The following is an 18,837-nucleotide window of genomic DNA, read 5'->3' on the forward strand; positions in this document are numbered from 1 at the left end:
CAGAGAGATCTCGGAGTAGAACCGCTTCTCCTTCACATCCAGAGGAGCCAGTTGAGGTGGTTCGGGCATCTGGTCCAGATGCCTCCTGGACGCCTCCCTGGTGAGGTGTTCCGATCATGTCACACTGGGCGGAGGCCCCGGGGAAGACCCAGGACACGCTGGAGAGACTATGTTTCTCGGCTGGCCTGGGAACGCCTCGGGGTCCCCCCAGAGGAGCTGGAGGAAGTGACCGGGGAGAGGGAAGTCTGGGTATCTTTACTTAGACTGCTGCCCCCGCGACCCGGTCCCGGATGAGAAGAAGATGGATGGATGGATGGATGGATGGACCTCTATAAATGAGGCTTTAAAAGTGCTGTCTGTTGGTCATTGACACATTTTTGATAAATGAAAATGAACTTGTTTAGTTTTTGAAAATACAGTCAAAAACCACCTGTGTGCTGCCTACTATAGGTTGAATTGAGGTATTACAGTGGAATTTTATGATCGGTCACGTTTCAGAAGTTTCACATCATGATCTGCCGCTCCAGTATTAATAGAAGTCCAGCCCCCAAGCCCCGCCCCTCTGACTGGATTTTCACATTTCGGCTGTGGGTGGTGACCCTATAAGTAACATGCATGGGTAATGCATCATGCACCACACTCCAGTCGCGTGTATGGGTTTTTACTGATGGACACAGATGCTGCATGCACATGGTGTGCAGGTGAAACACAAGCATTGTAAGAAGTCTGTGGCTACTTTTCTGGACATGACAACTTCAAACAAACAAAAAGCACTAATAGGCTAATAGGTGAAGGGTTTGGGTAGGTAAAAAAAATATGAATTGGCATGCCATTCCTGCTTCTCACCTACTTTACACATACTTGCCTGTAACAAAAATGCACATTAATATTTCCTCTATTTGAGTTGACCAAGTGGTCTACGACTTTAATACAACTTTGTATTTTGCATGCCCCATTCAGGTTTGCACATTTTTTTTTCCGTACGCACCTAAAAGGGCAGTTGTTGTGACTAAAACCTAAGACAGTTAATCTCTGTTAAACTGAGATCAGACAGACGTCTTGATTGTCTGATTCAGGTGTGGGATTTATAATCTGTGAAAAGGTACATCTGATAAAGCGTGACCTCAGAATGATGGATGTACTAAATTGTTGACCTTTTACTCCTCTCATATTTTTCATGGTGTTTATTGGCAGAAGATAAAGGGTCACATGGGTGTGATGTCAAAGGCATTGTGGAGATGACAGATGTGCTGGTTCTGTGACCCAAACCAGTTTATTTATTGAATTGTAGCTTTTGCTTTTGTTCGAAATTTGTTTTTCTTTCAGAGATCAGAGCAAAAGAAGCATCTTTAGAAAGTAAAAAGACTCTTGTTTTAAAAAATATTTTTTTAGTTTTCGTCTTGTAAGAAAAATAGTCTTCTTAAGAAAGATTTTCAATAGCAAAATATTCTAAGTTTGACAAAACATGTTTCAGTGACTGGATTTTTTTCCCCTAAAATATAAATTCTTTGTATGACCATTTTTTAACCCATTGGTGCATTTCTTTAAATTTAAGTTTAATTAATTTATAAAGCACCTTTAAATGATCTCCGCTGTACATTAAAAGTTCACTTACCTGAAGAAAATGTTGCCTTATTTCTAGCCTGATTTTACATTGGAAAATTTAAGAACAGCTACCAGATCTCCTTATTAAAAAAAAAAAAAAAAGAAAAGATGTATATAGTGAGTATACTTCACAAAGATGTTTTAAGGCAAGAGAATAATATAAAAACTGAACTTTTCCAGACAACAAAGAGAAGATTTCGTTCACTCATGATACAGTAGAGATTTTTGTAAGAGACACTACTATTAGCAATCCCATTCCTATATATTTTTTTATGAAAGCAGCTGATATGAAGTTTTAAATCCATGTTTGGTTGTGATGCTGCAGAGCTGCACACCTTACAGATAGAAAGTACCTTTTATAGTGTGAATCCTTGACAGCAATCGCACAATAATGATTTTCCCGCACCTTAACGTACATTTTTCGGCACATAAAAACTCAATCACACTTTCAGCAATTTGGGCATCAAAACGTTCAGCTTGTTCAGAACTTTACTGGTTGTATTTTTGGTTTTGATAAACTTCATAGTTTTGCATACTTTTGCACACTTTCAGCTAAAGCTAGAACTATTTTATCAACATGCTAGGCTATGTTTCCATTTCCTTTTTGGCTAATTTGGAGTTCAGCTAATATTTTAGCATTATGCTGGCTGCTTTTGACTAATTCAGGGATGTTTCCGGTTGTTTGGCTAATTCAGCATTTATCTTATACTTTAGCAAGCTGTCAGCTTCATCATTTTCAGCTAACTGCCATAGCGTCTTTAGCTGCCACATTTATCTTACAGCATTCAAACTTGCATTATCGCAGGTAATGCTATATATCTAGTTTTGAGTTAATTTGCCATAAAGAGGTGAGAAATTACTCCCCACATTAGAGAACAAGTTTATAAAAGTGAAGCTTTCCTTTCTTCTGAGGCTGCTGCTGCCACCCCGCCTCCACCCTTTTTACTTTTGTGGCTGCAAAGATTGTGAAAATAGCCTCCTCTGGACCGTGTCCAGCCAGACCTCATCTGAAATTGAACCTGGTCTCTAGTGTTACTGCAGCAAGGCTGTTTGGAGTGGATAGCAGAGGAAGGACGATCCTTTGGTCACCTTAAGTTCCATTAAAGCTAAGCAAGCAGGCCAGCCTCTGGACCCGTGATTAAACCCCAATTCTCCAGCTCACAGAATGAACAGGAAGTGGGGGGAAGAGCAGAGGTGTAAAAAGTAATATCCAGAGGTCCCAGTGGATCGTTCCAAGTCAAAACTTCCTCTTTGTACTCAGCCACCTCATCAATATACTGTACTATTCTGAATAATTCAGGGCTTTCAACGGCTCACCTGCTTTTGTGAGGCATAATCTTCTAGTTTGTGTGCATAAATGGAAGTGAAACAAAACTTTGAGCTCCTCATTTGTTCCGAAGCCTCCAGCAAAGACTCCAGTCACTGAGGACTCTTGCTGAGAAGGTCTGCAGGGTGTTCTTAATTGGGGTGGATTAAAAAAAAACGACCTTAAAGTGTGAATTTTCAGACTGATTGAAACCTGCACAACAGTGTTTCTACTTTCTTCTCTTTATCATAGATATGAGGCACTGATGTCCTTGTTTCTTCTCTTTCGCCCTCATTTTACAGCTCAACCAAATCCGCCGAAAATTCATGAGGGATGGTGGGCGTACAAGGAGGTGGTGCAGGGGAGCTTTGTTCCAGGTAAGCCTTACAACGGAACGCAGCACTTTGATGTCTGGAGGTTTCCCACAGAATACAGATTTTTCTGCATACTCTTTAAACACACTGTGCACTTGATCTTGAAGTCAGAGCTTATTGCATATTGAAGATAACATTGACCCACCTTGCTGCTGGCAATAGTTTTATTTTACATTCTGATAAGGCCTCTTTTTCAGTGCTGACAGTTTTTCACATGGTTGACTGATGGCAGCTCACTGCTTGTCCTCCAACCTTCTGCATTGGTTTAGTGAGACTGTGTTCTGCTGTTTTCTTTGTCAATGCAGATCTGTTTAATCCTCATGTCAGTCAATAAGATTACACTTGGGTATTATTAAAATTACATTAGAAAGTTTCTGCAAATTTTGGACAAAACGCACAATAGGACGCACTGGTTTGTAAGGTGCACGTCAATGAACGGTAATTTTTTGAATTTATGAAACATAGACGACAAACCGAAATATAATTCGCATTAATCCTTGTGCTCTCTTATGGGATCCACATGACCAAAGCCTTACACTGACGTGTTACCCATCCCATGGCAAATGTGGATGAAGATGGATACGATGTCCATGGACACCAGAGAAAATCAAAAATCGTGGAGAAAAAAAAAGTTCAAGGCGCTGTCTTGTGGGGTCCAGATGACCCCACTCCCACCGTTAGCATGCAGGATAGCACAAGTTATACCAGACAAAAGAGTCAGAGAGTAGTGCATTAGTCAGTCAGACTTTATTAACTGTGTTCAAAGAAACTCTAGAATTTGTTTGTAACATGCTACAAGTTAGCCACGTTAGAAGCGTTAGCTGTGTTAGCATATTCATAATAACTTCCTGTAACTTCCAACCTTGTTAGCAACGTAAAATAGAAACTAATACCACTAAAACTAACATTACTGTGACTACGCTAACTCACAATTCTGTTAGTAACATGTAAAGAAAAAAAGAAAACAGTCTGACACTGCTACACGTTAGCTGTGTTAGCATATTCACAATACCTGTAACTCCCAACCTTGTTAGCGACATGTCAGAAAGAGACTGATGCCACTAAAACAAACATCACTGTGACAATACCAACTTCCAACCTTGCTAGTAATGTAAAAAAAAAACCCCAGAACGGTCTGAAACCGCTACACATTACCTGTGTTAGCATATTCACAATATCTGTAACTCGCGACCTTGATTGGGACACGCAAAAAAAACAAAAACGTACTGATGCCACTAAAACAAACGTCACTATGACCATGCTAATTCCAATCCTTGTTGGTAACATGTTAAAAAAAATAATAAATAAAACACAGTCTGACACTTCTACACATTAGCTGCGTTAGCATATTTACAAAACACTCAACCTTGTTTGCAAATTTTAGTAGAGCGCCGTGTACCTCTCAGACAAAACCTTTGTGACGTTTTATCGAAAAGATAGATTTTACCAGAATGTTCAATGTTATCAAGTAAAAGCTACAAGCGGCTGCAGTGTAATCAGCAGCCAGCAGTTATTAATTCACAGTTTCAGCTTTAAATTAATGATGAGTGTGTTACATAATGCCATGGCTGCAGGTGTAACAGAAGCAGGTTAGGTATTATGAGGCGTTTCTGATGCTGCAGAAATCAGCAGAGAGCACGCTCACTGATGAAACAGAACACTGGAGGGGGATCCATGGAGACTTTGTTTGTTGGTGTTTTATTAGTTTTATCTGGAATATACATTTTTTACCAGTAAACATCAAAGGTAAGACAGCATGATTGATTGTGTTTTCTTTGTCAGCTGCTTTGTTTGCTCTAAACTGGCCAGCTGCAGCCTGACAGCAGAAAAACCTGCGTGTTAGGAGAGTCTGTCAGTGAGTTCATGAAATCCTGTTTGTTTAGGAGTAGTCAGAGATCTTTCAGGAAGTGGATATTTCTGTAAGTTATTATTAGATTTTGTCTTTGGTAGACAACAGGTGGTGGTGTAGTGGTTAGCACTCTATCCCAGCAGTGAAGGCCCTGGTTCAAATCCCAGCTGGGTCCTTTCTGTCAGTCTGCTGTGGCCATGCATGGGTTTTCTCCAGGAATACTTTGTTGTGGTGTTTAAGGCTGTTGCTGCTTGTTAGCTGAGATCCTTCCTGACACTCATGGACATTATGGAAATGTTTTGAGAGGTTGCAGTAAAACACTTTTCTTTCCCCCTGACTTTTTTCTCTCACATTTACATGTACGTTTGGATTCTGTGAACTTTTTACTTTCAAACGAGATCCTATTTGGTTTAACAGCTTGAAACAGTGATGAGCAACAAAGCAGTGGAGCATGTGTGTGTTGTTCTCTCAGTATGGGGTTTACTAGTCATCTGTACTAGTAGCAATGCTTTTTACAGCCTTAAAGCTGAGTTATTTTGGTTTGCTGAATGATGGACAATCAAACTTTGAACACCCCCTGAAATGATGACGCCTTATGTTGTCCCACAGGTGAGATTGTTGTGGAGAACAACTTTACTTTAAAAAAAAAGAAGCATGTTTTTATTAGAGTAATGGACCAGGTGACACGTTTCCTGTGGTCTGGAGCCCAGTTTATGTAAGTGCTCTATTTCTGAAACTCCTGAGTCAGATTATACCCGCGTCCAGCTGACCCACAGCTCTGTGGAGAGGTGAGCATCGGGTCACAGCACTTTCAAAGGTCAGCAGGTTAAATGTAAATCCAGCTCATGTCCATTTATTACAAGTGTTTATTCTTAATCATTCAATGTAGTCAAAACTAAATCTTTGCTTTAAAAAAAATACTTGCATTAAGGCTTTTTTGTTGATCAAATAAGCTTGTTTTTTAAAAATTTGAAATAAAAGCTATTCTCTATTGTTGAATTGAAATCCATTAACTGCCCAAAAAAAATCTGGGGCATCACTCATGCTCTATTTAGGACAAGCACCAACACCGGGAGAATTTTCAAAGATATTACAAATGTAGGGTGTCTATCCTGAATATAAACTGCTGAAAGAGTTTAACTGAAGAACAAATTCCTGTGACAAGATTTGTTTAAAATGTGTAAGTTGATTTTTCTTTAATATTTTATGATTGATAAACATGGTACAAAATAGTAAAAAATGGGACATTTTTCCCATGAAATGTAGTGATGTAAGTGATCATCTGAAGATGTAACAATTACTGACAATAATAAAGTGCTGAATATTATCTGTTTTCTAGCTTGTCATTGTTGATAATTATGGTGAGAAATCAGTGTCTTTACATAGAGGAGTATCATTATTATTAACAATAATGTATAACTAAAGGCAAACTGAGCAACATTTGGTATTTCAAACTGGTCACCCTTCGTATGATGCAGTATCCATGAAGTAGCTCTCAGTTTTAAAGATTTTAGTCACCCCTGATCTAGTTCATAATCATGTTAAAAGGGTAAAATTCTTTAAAATATAGTTTTTGTTTACCGGTATTCAATAAATGTTTATCCTGTCCAGCCCGCGACCTAAGGTGTGTTTTGGATGTTGGCCCCTTGTGATTGAGGTTGACTCCCCTGCCCTACACAGACAGGCCAGTACTCAGACCATCATCTTCTTGCTATGGAATGAGCATGCTAACTACTACTCCATCATGCAGGATTTTCATTAATTATTGAAAATGATCGTGGTATTTTTAAAAAGAGCTGCTGATTTGAGTGGAAACTGAGGTCAGGGGATGCAGGCGGATTTTCGTTCAGTGTGGGGCAATAATGAGTACCTGTCGGTTTGCCTCATTGGCCAGACATGCTTGGTGATCTTTGTGATGTTGTTTCTTCCTTATCAATTTTTTCGTTGTTCTCCATGCCTCATTTACGTTACTCACCGGCACGCATCAGCTGCATTGGTTTAATGCTCTTCTCTCTCCTCCTGTGGCACGGCGGAGGATTTCCAGCCAGAGTAACCTTGTTCTGCAGACGCAGTGATTTCACAGCTGGGATGTGAAAGACGGAGGCTTTTCACTGCAAATGAAGGCCAATTTAATGGCGCAGAGAAAAGGAAGATTTTCAAGGAAAATGCTCCCATTGAATCTAATCTGCTTTAGCAGTAAGCAGTGATGACAGATTCTAGTGGTTCTGGGATTTAGGGTTTGATATGCACATTGGGTCACATTAAAGAAATCATATACCCTTTAAAAGTGCAACGGAGCAGATTAGGTTTTATCCACCTTCCGCTCCTCTTCCCACAGATCTGTTACTCCACGGAGGATCAGTGCAATGGTGCAGGAATCCTCTTTGCAATCTAGTTTTTGAATGTCTCCTCAAGAGTTATGGAAGTTTTTAACCAAAGTTGTTATTGTTTGTGTTTGATTGGCAGCCAAAATAATAAAGGAGAAATTGAAATGGAAATTGTTTTTCTCCCTCTCTGGAAAGAGCAATAATGGGAGTGTAAAGCAGCACTCAGCTGTGCTCCAGTGGTGCGATCAGAGATCTGAGCCGTCTCCTCTTCACCTGTTAACAGCTCATTTAGCTTTACTGCAATGTTTCTGCACAGAGGTCACAAACTGTGGCTGGCACCGAGAAACACTTGCACCCAAGGATGAGCAAATCAGAGGAAATCACATTCTCAGGCTAATATCACTGTGACTGACCTTTGCTTGTCCTTTTGGAGTGCTCTCAATTAGCTTTAAATTTGGGAAAGGTCAGGCAGCTCTAACTGCTACACTCACCCTCAGCTCCTCAGCTGTGGTTTATGCTTAAAAGCTCTGAAATCCTTCATTACTCTCACGTCCTGTTGAAAAACATCTTGCAGTGATGTTATCATTTATTTCAGGACTGTGTCTCTAAACTGCCCTTTTCACTTAGCTAATTTCACCCTCTAAGCTTAGAAACTTTAAAATATTTTTTATAAATCTTTACAAATTCTGCATGTATTCATTAGTTGTTGGCAATGTCATGCTAATTTAAAACAAATCTTACAAAATCCCAAAGTCAAGGTCATAAAGGTGAACTTGGTCTGTCTTCTCTGCATTAAAAACAGCAAGCTGGGATCTCTTTTTGCATTTTTAATATGGAAAAGGATTCCACTTCCAATAATGACTGAATATAAGAAAAAAGCTTTTGTGTACTTTGAAAGGTCAAACCTGCATGAACTTAAACATCTGCTGTTCACCGGCACAAACTGTTAGATTTGTAAATTCATGTATTAAACTGACTCATTTACCTGCAGTTTCAGGAGTTAGTTTGTTATAGCCACTTTTCAGTAAAGAGTTTGGAATTTGCATTTAAATTGTCATTTTAATATTCAATAGGACACTAAACTGTTGGATCAGACTTCAACTGAGTGTTAGGTATGGTTTGCCTCAAAAATCGTTAATTAAGCTTTAAAAAAAAACAACTGCCTGTTCGTTGTAAATAAAGTAAGTCTGTAATCCACAGACAGTTACCCATTTGGCACACGAACAATGAAGATTTCTGTATAGATAACTTTAGCAGCCATCTGCACCAAGTGCTTCTTCCAAAGCTTTGGAAACCTGGTTTCTGATGATTTTTATCAGAAAAACATAAAACTGTCAAGTTCATGGCTGAAGCACAAATGTGGTTACAAAAGCAGGAGCTTGTTCAGAGTTTAACCATTAAGCTGCAGGATACATGAAGAGGGTAGAGGTACCAGGGTCAGGTATAGAGTGGGTCTCTGCTTAACTTCAGGACACCTCCCTCCACACACACTCACACACTCAGGTCTGACTGTGGGAGTCTCTGATTGGTGTTGCAGCCATTACTTACCTAAGTTTCTGGTAATTCATCTAAATTCCTATTTTTTTTTTTTTTACTCACGTGATCCAAAAACAATCAAAACCAGAGAATAACCAGCTGTAGATGCTTGATGCCTCAGTCGCATGCATCCATATCGGGGGTTGATCCATACGGGTGTTGTTGGTTTTTCATTCATTTATTTATTTCTAAAGCACCTCCAAAAAGGCACAAAGTGCTGTACATAAGGAACGCAGACTACGTTACATTTTTCGTTTTTTTGAGTTCTCCGGGCCTGTAGAGTGTTGTAGAGAGGAGCGGCTGCATCTAAAGAGAAGTGAAATGTGTGTCTTGCAGTTCTTTTGAGGTTCATAAGGAACATCATGAAAATGGAACGTACTATTATTGTGCATCAGTAAATGCATTGTTAAATATTTGTAAAATCGATGGCTTTCCTGACGTATGGCTGATTCTGTTGTAAGGTGTATTTATGCCACATTCTAGTCCTCAGTAAGATGTGAGGATTGGCCCCAGTATTGGCAGTCGGTAGACTGTTCCAATGCTGCATGCATGGGGTGTGCAGGTGATACACAAGTGTCTATAGGACACCCAAAAGATCCCCATATTAACTGCATGCTGACTGGTAAATTTCCTAAATTGTAAAGCCTCTCTTCTACTGAGCAGTTTGTTTCACAACAAATCCATGGCTAGCGTGTCATTGCGTCTGTGAGGTTAGGGTCCATGTGCAAATGGTTTAATGGAAGAGAGCAAAGGCAAGACATAGACGGCGTCAAAAGGCAAACAAAGGTCAAAAACACAGAGGCGAGGCAGAGGAACGAGTATAAAGGTGTGGGTCAAAAACATGGAGAATCAAACTAGGAAAATCTGCTCAGACTGATGGATAAACACGATCAAGACTTCACACTGAAGGTACAACTGGAGTGGGTATAAATGCTGGTGATTCTGAATATGATCATGACAGTCAGCTGTGCGTGGAGAAGACTGAAGCGGTGGCTGATGGGAGTTGTAGTGAGGAAGGTGCACTCCGGAGAGGGGTCCCTCTGGTGGTTGGAGGAGGACATGGCTGAGTTACTTCTGACAGAGCCATTGTAGTGCGACGACTAGAAAAACAACAGTGGAGGTCATCCAGCAGTTTGTCTTGTTATTGCTTTACTTCTGGTACATTGTGTATAACAGGAATTCAGTGTGAGAAGATTGTTGTGGGGATTAAAACCACGAAAACCCAAATGCTTGAAAAGGTTGGAAATGTTGGCTTAAATGAGCGCTATGTTGGCGTTTTCTATTGTCATCATCACTTTCTGCCAATCAACGGGTAGCTACAGCGGCTCCACCCCAACCGTTCTGTCCCACTTTGGACCTACAACTGATGGCGACCCCTAGAGGTACAGTTCAGTACTGTTTAATGGGTCAATTTTACAATGGAAATGCTCATAATACCAGACCGTACCGGACCACTCAGTGGAAACGAGGCCTAACTCCATGGCTGTGTCTCACCAACTATAACCTTACTTGCCTTCACGTGTTGTACAAGTGTTCACCACATTCCGTTGCCCGCAGCATGCCCATAGAAAAAATATGCATGAACATTAACGCTCTATACAGGTTTGCCAAGCGGTCTACTATCTTAAAATTTCATGCAGGCTCCTGGCGCCCCATACTGATTTACCCGTTTGTGGCCTGCAGACAGCCCGTGTGATGCTCATGTTTTGTGATTCAAACTTTTACTTGATGGTCCATCTAGACAAACATTGTTTTCCTTTTTGTTTTCTCCTGAGGTTTCATGTTCAACATACAAATCTAGACTTGTAGAGCAGATTTTCTAATTTGTTTTCTTAGAATCTCTCTTTATGTCCTTGGAATGAACTTCTTGAAACAGTGACAGCTAAATCCAAAACATTCAAAGTTCATTTTAGCCTGACATTGTTTTTCATGCCATCCTTGTTCCACTTGACAGACTATGCACATCCAATGATCAACCTTGTAATCGTGGCAAACATTATTAAAAATGTAATGCAAACTAGGCTCTCTCATTCTGGAGCTTCCACGTGTGTTTTACTCCTGCCCCCTTCTTTTAATCTTGGAAACACATCTGAAAGTGCACTTGTTCTAACCCCGAACCAGAAGCGTAATAGCCACCAGAGTGTCTCTGTCTTGAAGCACAGCCAGGCACTTTGAGGAAGTGACTGCTGAACAGAGCAGAATCATTTGGAAGACAAATGAGATGATTTTAGCTTCAGATTGCACCCGGTGTCATTCTCGTGCATCTGCCTCTAGGATGCTCATCTCATATGGTTTCCTTTTGTGCTTCCACTGTCAGTCTCTTGCCCTAATAAGGACATTATGCTGATTGTCCCTGTTTGCCGGAATCAGTCAGGTCTCGATGTTATGAACCTGAAGACTTATGAACCCCCTGTGTCATATAGTTAGCAATATAGCTCCCGTTTATGATATATTGTTTTACATAATGTGTAGTGGGCCTTCTAGGAACAAAAAAATAGGCAGATTTACTGACAGAGGGCCTCTGGGTGCAACTGATTTTCCTGAAGAAATGGTACCGTTACATTTGTTAGGTATAGCGGCTGTAGAACCACTGTGGAAGGAGGAAAGGTTAGTATTTAGATGAAGGCACCTTTGGGGGCTTTTGGTGCTTAAAGTGATTTTAGGATTGTCCTTATAGTCTGTCTTCTTTCTGGATGGGAGTTTGCTCAACTCGTTCAATAAAAAAGTCAATGCTAAAATTGAATCACAGAACACAAACCTGGTAGATTTCAAAGAAATGTAATATTTATGTATTTATTTTGATATACTTAAAATATTTTGAAAACTTTTTTTGAAACTGATTGTTTGCCCAAATTTTTGAGTGAAATTAAAGGATACATATCAAGTAATACCCATGTGAACATATTCAGCATCTATTACTGCAAGTACCATGTAGTAGAATGGAGATAGGGCTGACTTCCTTTTACAGTCCAGTTTCATTATACTTAGTCTCTGTGCAACTACTACCTCCTTTTAAATGGGAAGTACCACAAAACACCCTATAACATAACACGTACAATTCACATACAATAAATGGTCCTTTCTGTGTACTTATTTTGCTCTTATTAATAACAAGCACCAGGAAAAACACAATATGGTACCACATAAGTTCTGTTTAATTATGCAACTTCCTACATATGGAGAGTACAATGAAACATACAAACTTGCTAAGTAAGTGGACAGTAAATTCTGGGTCATTTTTAACAGTACTTCAAATGTAGTTTCTGTTTACCTAGTATATTGTTATATATAGTAAATACGATGAGGCATACAATAGGTGAAGATGTACTTGTTCATTGTACTTTATCTGAACTTACCTTGTTCTTACATGTGGTAATTACTACAAAAGACACATTTACACAACATGTAAATAACCATCGGCTACTATGTAAAACCCAGTGTGTAAAGCAGAAATACCCAGTGGAATATTATATATGCTTATGTGGGTACCACATAAGTATGATACCACATAAATACACAGCAAGTACCATGTAAATACCGAGTAGGTCCCATTTAAAAAGTACCATGTAAGTACCCAGTACGTACAAAAAAAGTACCATGTAAATACCACTTAAATACCCTGTAAATACTGTACCGTAAAAGAAAGCATTACTGCATCTACTCTAGACTTGGCTCCAGACTTGGGCCTCTGTGATGCCAATCCAGGAAACAGAATGGAATGTATCAGTTTATTACCCATAAAGGGTCTTTGAACTGCTCTTTGTCTGGCTTGTCTCCCAGGACCTGTCTGCCATAGAAGGACCTACCGGGGCAAAAGCCCTGGACAGGAACACTTGAGCTCTCAAACCCCTCCACCACGTTAAGGTGGCGATTCACATGGGGGATTCAGTTCAGGAGGCTAGGCCATCTGGTCTGGATGCTTCCTGGACCCCTCCCTGGGGTGGTGTTCTGGGCATGTCCCACTGAGCATAGGTTCTAGGACTAACACCTTAGAGTCCCGAAGATAACCCAGATGAGCTGGAGGAAGTGAGAGGGAAGTCTTTGCTTAGGCTGCTGCCCCCCACGACCCAGTCCTGGATGAGCCAAAGAAGATGGATGAGAGATTTATTACAGTTGTTACAGTTGTAGGATCATTGTGACACACCAGTATAAAAACACAGGCTCAGACTTTGTAGCCTCCAGTGACAAATTTAGAGATAAAGATAAAAAAAGAAGGTAGGGAAACTTGAATAAACAGAAAAACCTAACAAGAACCGTGTGTAGTGGTTAGCACTCTCACCTCACAGTGAGAAGTCCCTGGTTCAATTCCTGCCTGAGATGGGCTGGGCTGGGTTTACTCTGGCTTCCTCCCACAGTCAAAAACATGCCCCATATGATGATTCTAAATCGTCCCTGTGAGTGCGTAAATGTTTGAGCGACATCAAAAATCAGCAACGCAATGCATACAGAGATGAACTGTTTACAATCAAAAAATGTGAAAAAAAACCTATTCTAAATAAGGTTATAATTTGTTAGATGTGATGCAGAAACGGATACTTATGGGTGAAAATGTATTTTAGATTAATTAAAAAGTGGAAAAAAAAGTTTTAATTAATTTATTTATCAGCAATATTGTTTAATGATAAAATGTCTCCACACATAGATTTGAAAGGAGGAGTTTCCAGCTATAAATAAGAACTTTGCTTGATTTGACTCATTTTAGAAAGAATTTGCGCCATTGGTCAAACCAATTCTCTATAGACTCCTTTTCCTGCTCCTCTTGTTTATAAGAATAGTTGTAGCTCATCAGAATGCCCTTCTAAAAGTCACTCTTAGCTGCTTCCTGGTCACAATTTAATTGAATCTTTGAAAACATTTGAAAGGATTTGACCCACTTATGTCAATGGTGAGAGCACACAACCTGCAGCGTTCTATCCAGCCTCACCTTTTCCTTCCAGTCAGAGTTACTTTACGCCCTTGGGTCCCTGTGTGACACCGTGACCCTTCTACTACAGTAAAATTGGAAAAGGGTATTATGGAAAGCATTTTAGAGTTTGGAGCTCGAGGCTCTCTTGTTACCATTTTACCCAAGGATAGAAAAGGAGGCAGGAATAGGTGGCATGGTGGAGAGTGGGAATAGTTATTGTGAGGGCAACTACAGGGCAGACAGCCATGAGAGAGCCCAGAAATGATGACACAAGTATGCTTTTACGGAGTTAATGGTGGAACGGCAACATCTCTCTGGATTCCAGACACTCAAGGACAGTCTTTGTCCAAACAAAAAGAACGGAACAGAGGGGGTGATGACTATAAATCATGCATTTGTATTTACTGAATTTCCTGTTGATTTAGGATCAAAATGTTTAACAGCCTATTCGGGCTACATTTGTGGAAATAATTATCTTGAGGGTTGCTGCTAATTCTATTAGTCATTGTTGTAACTTGCAATAATTACAGTCATTTGCAGCAAATTAAATCTGTGGTATAATCAAAATGGAATTAAAAGCAGTTTTTGTGATAATTCTCAACATTAGTGGCGCAGCTGCATGTCAGACACACCACACTCACCGGATCAGAAAGACTTCCTTTTAAACCCCTACATATTTTTTTGGGAGCCAGAATTCATCTTATCTGCCGTTTTGGTCCCAGATGGGAATCAGGACGGAAGGCGGCATCTTTCCAGGATTCAGAACATTCCTGCTAAGTATTTTAGTGCCTCAATCTATTTTTTAAAATAAATATCCCCCTTTACAAAGGTAGGCTGCTTGGGACAAATGGATTTTAAGTGTTGGCTACATTGTCTATAAACTTTCAGCTGAGAACCTCCTGACAGAACCTCACAGAGTACGTGTTCAGCTCGCATCTTTTTTGTATTACAACTACTTTCTCTAAGTTTGTGAAATGTCCTCAGAAAAATCTGATGGAAAAATCAAGTTGAGAAATGGTGTAGTGTTCTTAAATGGCAAGAACCTGGATTTTTAAATTCCTCCAAATCGTCACACAGGAGATAATTTTTTGGTCATTGATGCAGAAAAACTAGAAGTCTAAAGTTTTTCCTGTAAGTTCTTCGATCAAGAAGGGATTTCCAACTTTGTTCAGAGAAAACTGTTCAGAGAGGCAAAGAACCCGCATAGTTATACAGTACAATCTTATAACTGAAGTGTGCTGGTCTACTTGCTCTCTACATAGACTAGAAAACAGAATTTATTATTTTTTTTATTTAAAAATCTAGCATGCATCAGACCGTCCATCTCCATCACTGCTGTTGATGTCACAGCTTCACCAGACTTCACTGTTCTTCAATATTTTCCATCTGATTCAACATTGCACTAAATGCATGCATTTTGTCAGAGGTCTGCAATCTTTAACGCTAAAAGAGCCATTTGGTCGAGTTTCTAACCCAACGAGAGTCCCACTTTATCATTTAAAAATGCACAATATTTATGCTTTTTTGGCAAATAAGCATTTTACCATACATTTAGTTTGTAAGTATTAAGTTAAGTATTAAGTTATTTAAGTATTATATTCCATTCTGCTTTGGTTCATGAACTGATTGACAGTATTTTTTTCAAAATTTTAAATTTAGAAGTTTTATTTGCAAATCATGGAATTCTGTTTAGAAAAAAATCCATTATTCTGGTTTATGTTTTTTGTTTTTACCTTCTGCATAACTCCTGAAGTTGATTTAAATGTCACCTGTACATATTTCGAGATCAAAGAGGTCTTCTTTAAGTGGAAATGATTGATGGAAAAACCAATCGAGAGCCCAGATGGTAACAGAAGGCCAAAGTGCAGGTGTCTGCTTGTTGGTTTGTGCTGAGAAACTGGACCTTCATGAACTGATTCCCAGCCTCTGCTCTGTAGATTCATCCTGCAGTAGTGGAACACCTTCTAAGCGTTCAGATGAAATCTGACTGCCAGTATTGGAACAGAGGCTGTTTGATGGGCGACCAGCATCCAGACCAACATTTGTGGCCCCAGCGGAAATTCTTTCCACCTATTATAGTGAAATATTACCCTTCACACTGAAACAATGCAATATGTTTCCCTCTAGTACACAGCGGTACAACAGTACCCTCTGTGTGACTGTAAATAACCCAATAAGTGTATCCGCTGATGGACAGGTTAACACTCCGGATCAGTTTAGCTTCTTTAAAGAATTCCCAGCCGCTGCCCTCTAGAACTGGTGACATATTTAACAGAACGGGCTTTTCGATGATGTTTTTGACTCTCAACAACACAAACAAATGTACAGATGAATGAAACCACCAGTAAAAATGGATGGGTTTAAAAGCAAGAAGAGGAGTAGCCATTAAAGAGGGCAAAAGGAACAGATGTAGGGTGAAGGAGGTGAAAGGAAAAAGAATAACTGGGCACAAGGGAAGTAAAACAGACAGAATATTTATAAAAGTCAAGAGAAGATGAATGGGGAGTGAAGGGAAAAAACAGGTGGAAGAAAATGAGAAGAAAAATAAAGATGAGGGGCAAAGAAAGGGGAAAAGAAAAGTCTTTAAAAATGGTAAATAAAAATAAAATAAAAAAGAAATCAATCGGAGCAGTGCTGCTCCCCTGAACCTGTGAATCATGCTGCTGCTGACAGTCTTTGTGCTTGATGGTCACTTGAGTCGTCTCTCAGAGTTTTGTCCTGGGTGGCCGTGGCGCCGTCATCTCCTCCGTCTGAATGAAAGTCTGACGTTTTTGCAGCGAGGCGAACGCTCTGTGTGCTGCTTCTGCTCACTGTCAGAAATGACTGGAAGAGCTCTGCTCAGCAGGCATTCACACACACACACAGTGAGGAAAGTAATTCGGTTTCAGCGGAGCAAGAAGAAACACGCTGGGCCGATGTTGGTGCATTAAATTTACATTTTACCAAACCTTCTGTCAATTTTAAATGTGATATTTGGAAAATCCTACACTTCCACAATCAAACTGCCACACACACACATGCGGCGTGAGAGTGTGCTCACAGTGACAGCTGCTGGTATTAAGTGGGGGTGTGATGGATGGGGTTCAGACAGGACGGCCATCATAACCTCCTCTTTATTTACCCTCCACTGACTGACGGCAGGGATGGAAGACTGAAGGGAGGAAAAGGAAACACTCCCATCATGGGAGGGCAGGAAAGAATTATCAAAGAATGCAGACAAGACGAGGGCAGTGATGGATGGAGAAAATAATGTAGGAAAAACAGAAAATTGATTGAAGAAAAGAGGCAAGGATCCACAGAAAATGAGAGTGAAGGAAGAGCAGCAGAGCAGACGGAGGGAACTTCAAAAAAAAAAACAATATTGGAGGAAAAAGAACAGAAGGAGTGTGACTTCAAAGTATGAAAAGCGGGTGGGTAACAAGAACAAATCCCATGTAATGGGAGGACAGGGGATCAATGGAGGAAAAGGGAAGATGACACAAAATAAATGCAGAAAAGAGCCGGAGCATTGAGGAAGAAGGACGGATGAAAATAGAAAGATCCAAATGCATTTCTAGAAAAAAATCAAAAGAATACAGGAAGGCAAATGGACGAGATGAAAAAAACGGTGCAGGCAGACAGAGAGAGAGCTTGTGTAATGGGATGATGTTGGTACATAATAGCAATAAAGGCAGAGAAAGAGGAAAGAAGAGTGGCGTCAGGTGCAGGAAGATGAAAGAAATGAAAGGACGGAGTGATGGTAGATCAGGCTGGAATGCTTGAAGACTTGGGAGTGGAGGTGGGGGGTTACAGGGAGAGTAGTTGAGTCCGAGTTTGACCAAGTGAGATGAAAGCAGCGGCTGAAAGGAGGTCAAGAGATGGAGAAAGAGGGGTAAAAAAGCAGAAAGCTGGATGGAGGAACGGTTCAGGAGATCTTCAGGGGAGAGAGCAGGAAATGAAAAACTTTACTTCTGGCTGACAGCAATCCTGAGATGATACGAGTGCCCTTCACCTCTGATTCAAACTAAACTTATCAGAAACAGAATCATATAAATGTGTTAAAAAATAATAATTTGTATTTACTCATAAAGAACAGGACATTAAACAACTTCTATTTAAATAATCCCACAAAACTAAAAGAATGAAGTAAAACCTGCATTTTCAGCACTTTATGTTGGTGAGCAGCAAATTCAAATGTCCAGAGATTGAAGATGTTTGAGTAACTCCAACCTTTCTCATCGTCTTGCACCTCTACCATGCAGATCTCACTCATCCTTTTTGTCCATCCAGGCTTCCATCCTCTGCTGAAATCAGGCTCAGCTGATTTACCTGGTTTGCTTTTTTCACCTTGGAACACACTGGCAACTAGTCCAGGGTGAACCCTACCTTTGCCTGAAAGTGGCTAGGATAGGCTCCAGCAACCCAATGACTCCAAAAGGGATTCAGCTGATTAAGAAAACGGATCAATGGATTGATTTCAGAATCAGATCATAGTGCTTTTCCTGCTTCTCCAGCCGGAGTCTATGTGAGATCAAGAGTATGATTCTGTTTCTTGTTGGCTTTTAAATATTTCAGACTGTACCACATTTTTCATATTTGTGTGGTGAGATGAACCCCGATTCAAACAAATATGATTCAAACAAAAATGTCCCACCAAAATGAGCGCTCCCACCCAGTTTTCACCTCTGCTAAGTTTTTTCTCAGCATTACAAATCTTATAAGGCGTTAAAGATATTTTATTTTCTTGAGTGTTTCTGCTATTTGGTCTGAATTTTATTGAATTAAAATAAACGTTCTATTTGATATTCCTAATATTAAATGAGAAGAAACACCCCAAAAATTAAGACAATATAAAGAAAACCTCAAACAACTAACATTGACCATCTCAATCCTGGATATTTCCACCATTTGTTGCAATAACATCTTGACCGTGATGTCTCCTGCTCCTCCCTATC

General features: G+C 39.9%; 1 protein-coding gene across 1 annotated transcript in view; it reads left to right on the plus strand.

Annotated features, from left to right (window-relative positions):
• The window catches only part of ca10a (carbonic anhydrase Xa), a 333,973-nt gene that overhangs the window by 43,790 nt on the left and 271,346 nt on the right, over positions 1 to 18,837 (plus strand). The window contains exon 2 of the mRNA XM_024298159.2: positions 3,214 to 3,288. Within this exon, the coding sequence (XP_024153927.1) occupies positions 3,214 to 3,288 (75 nt within the window). The remainder of the gene's footprint in view (positions 1 to 3,213; positions 3,289 to 18,837) is intronic.

This window comes from Oryzias melastigma, linkage group LG19, assembly GCF_002922805.2.
Source record: "Oryzias melastigma strain HK-1 linkage group LG19, ASM292280v2, whole genome shotgun sequence".
Classification (NCBI taxonomy): domain Eukaryota; kingdom Metazoa; phylum Chordata; class Actinopteri; order Beloniformes; family Adrianichthyidae; genus Oryzias; species Oryzias melastigma.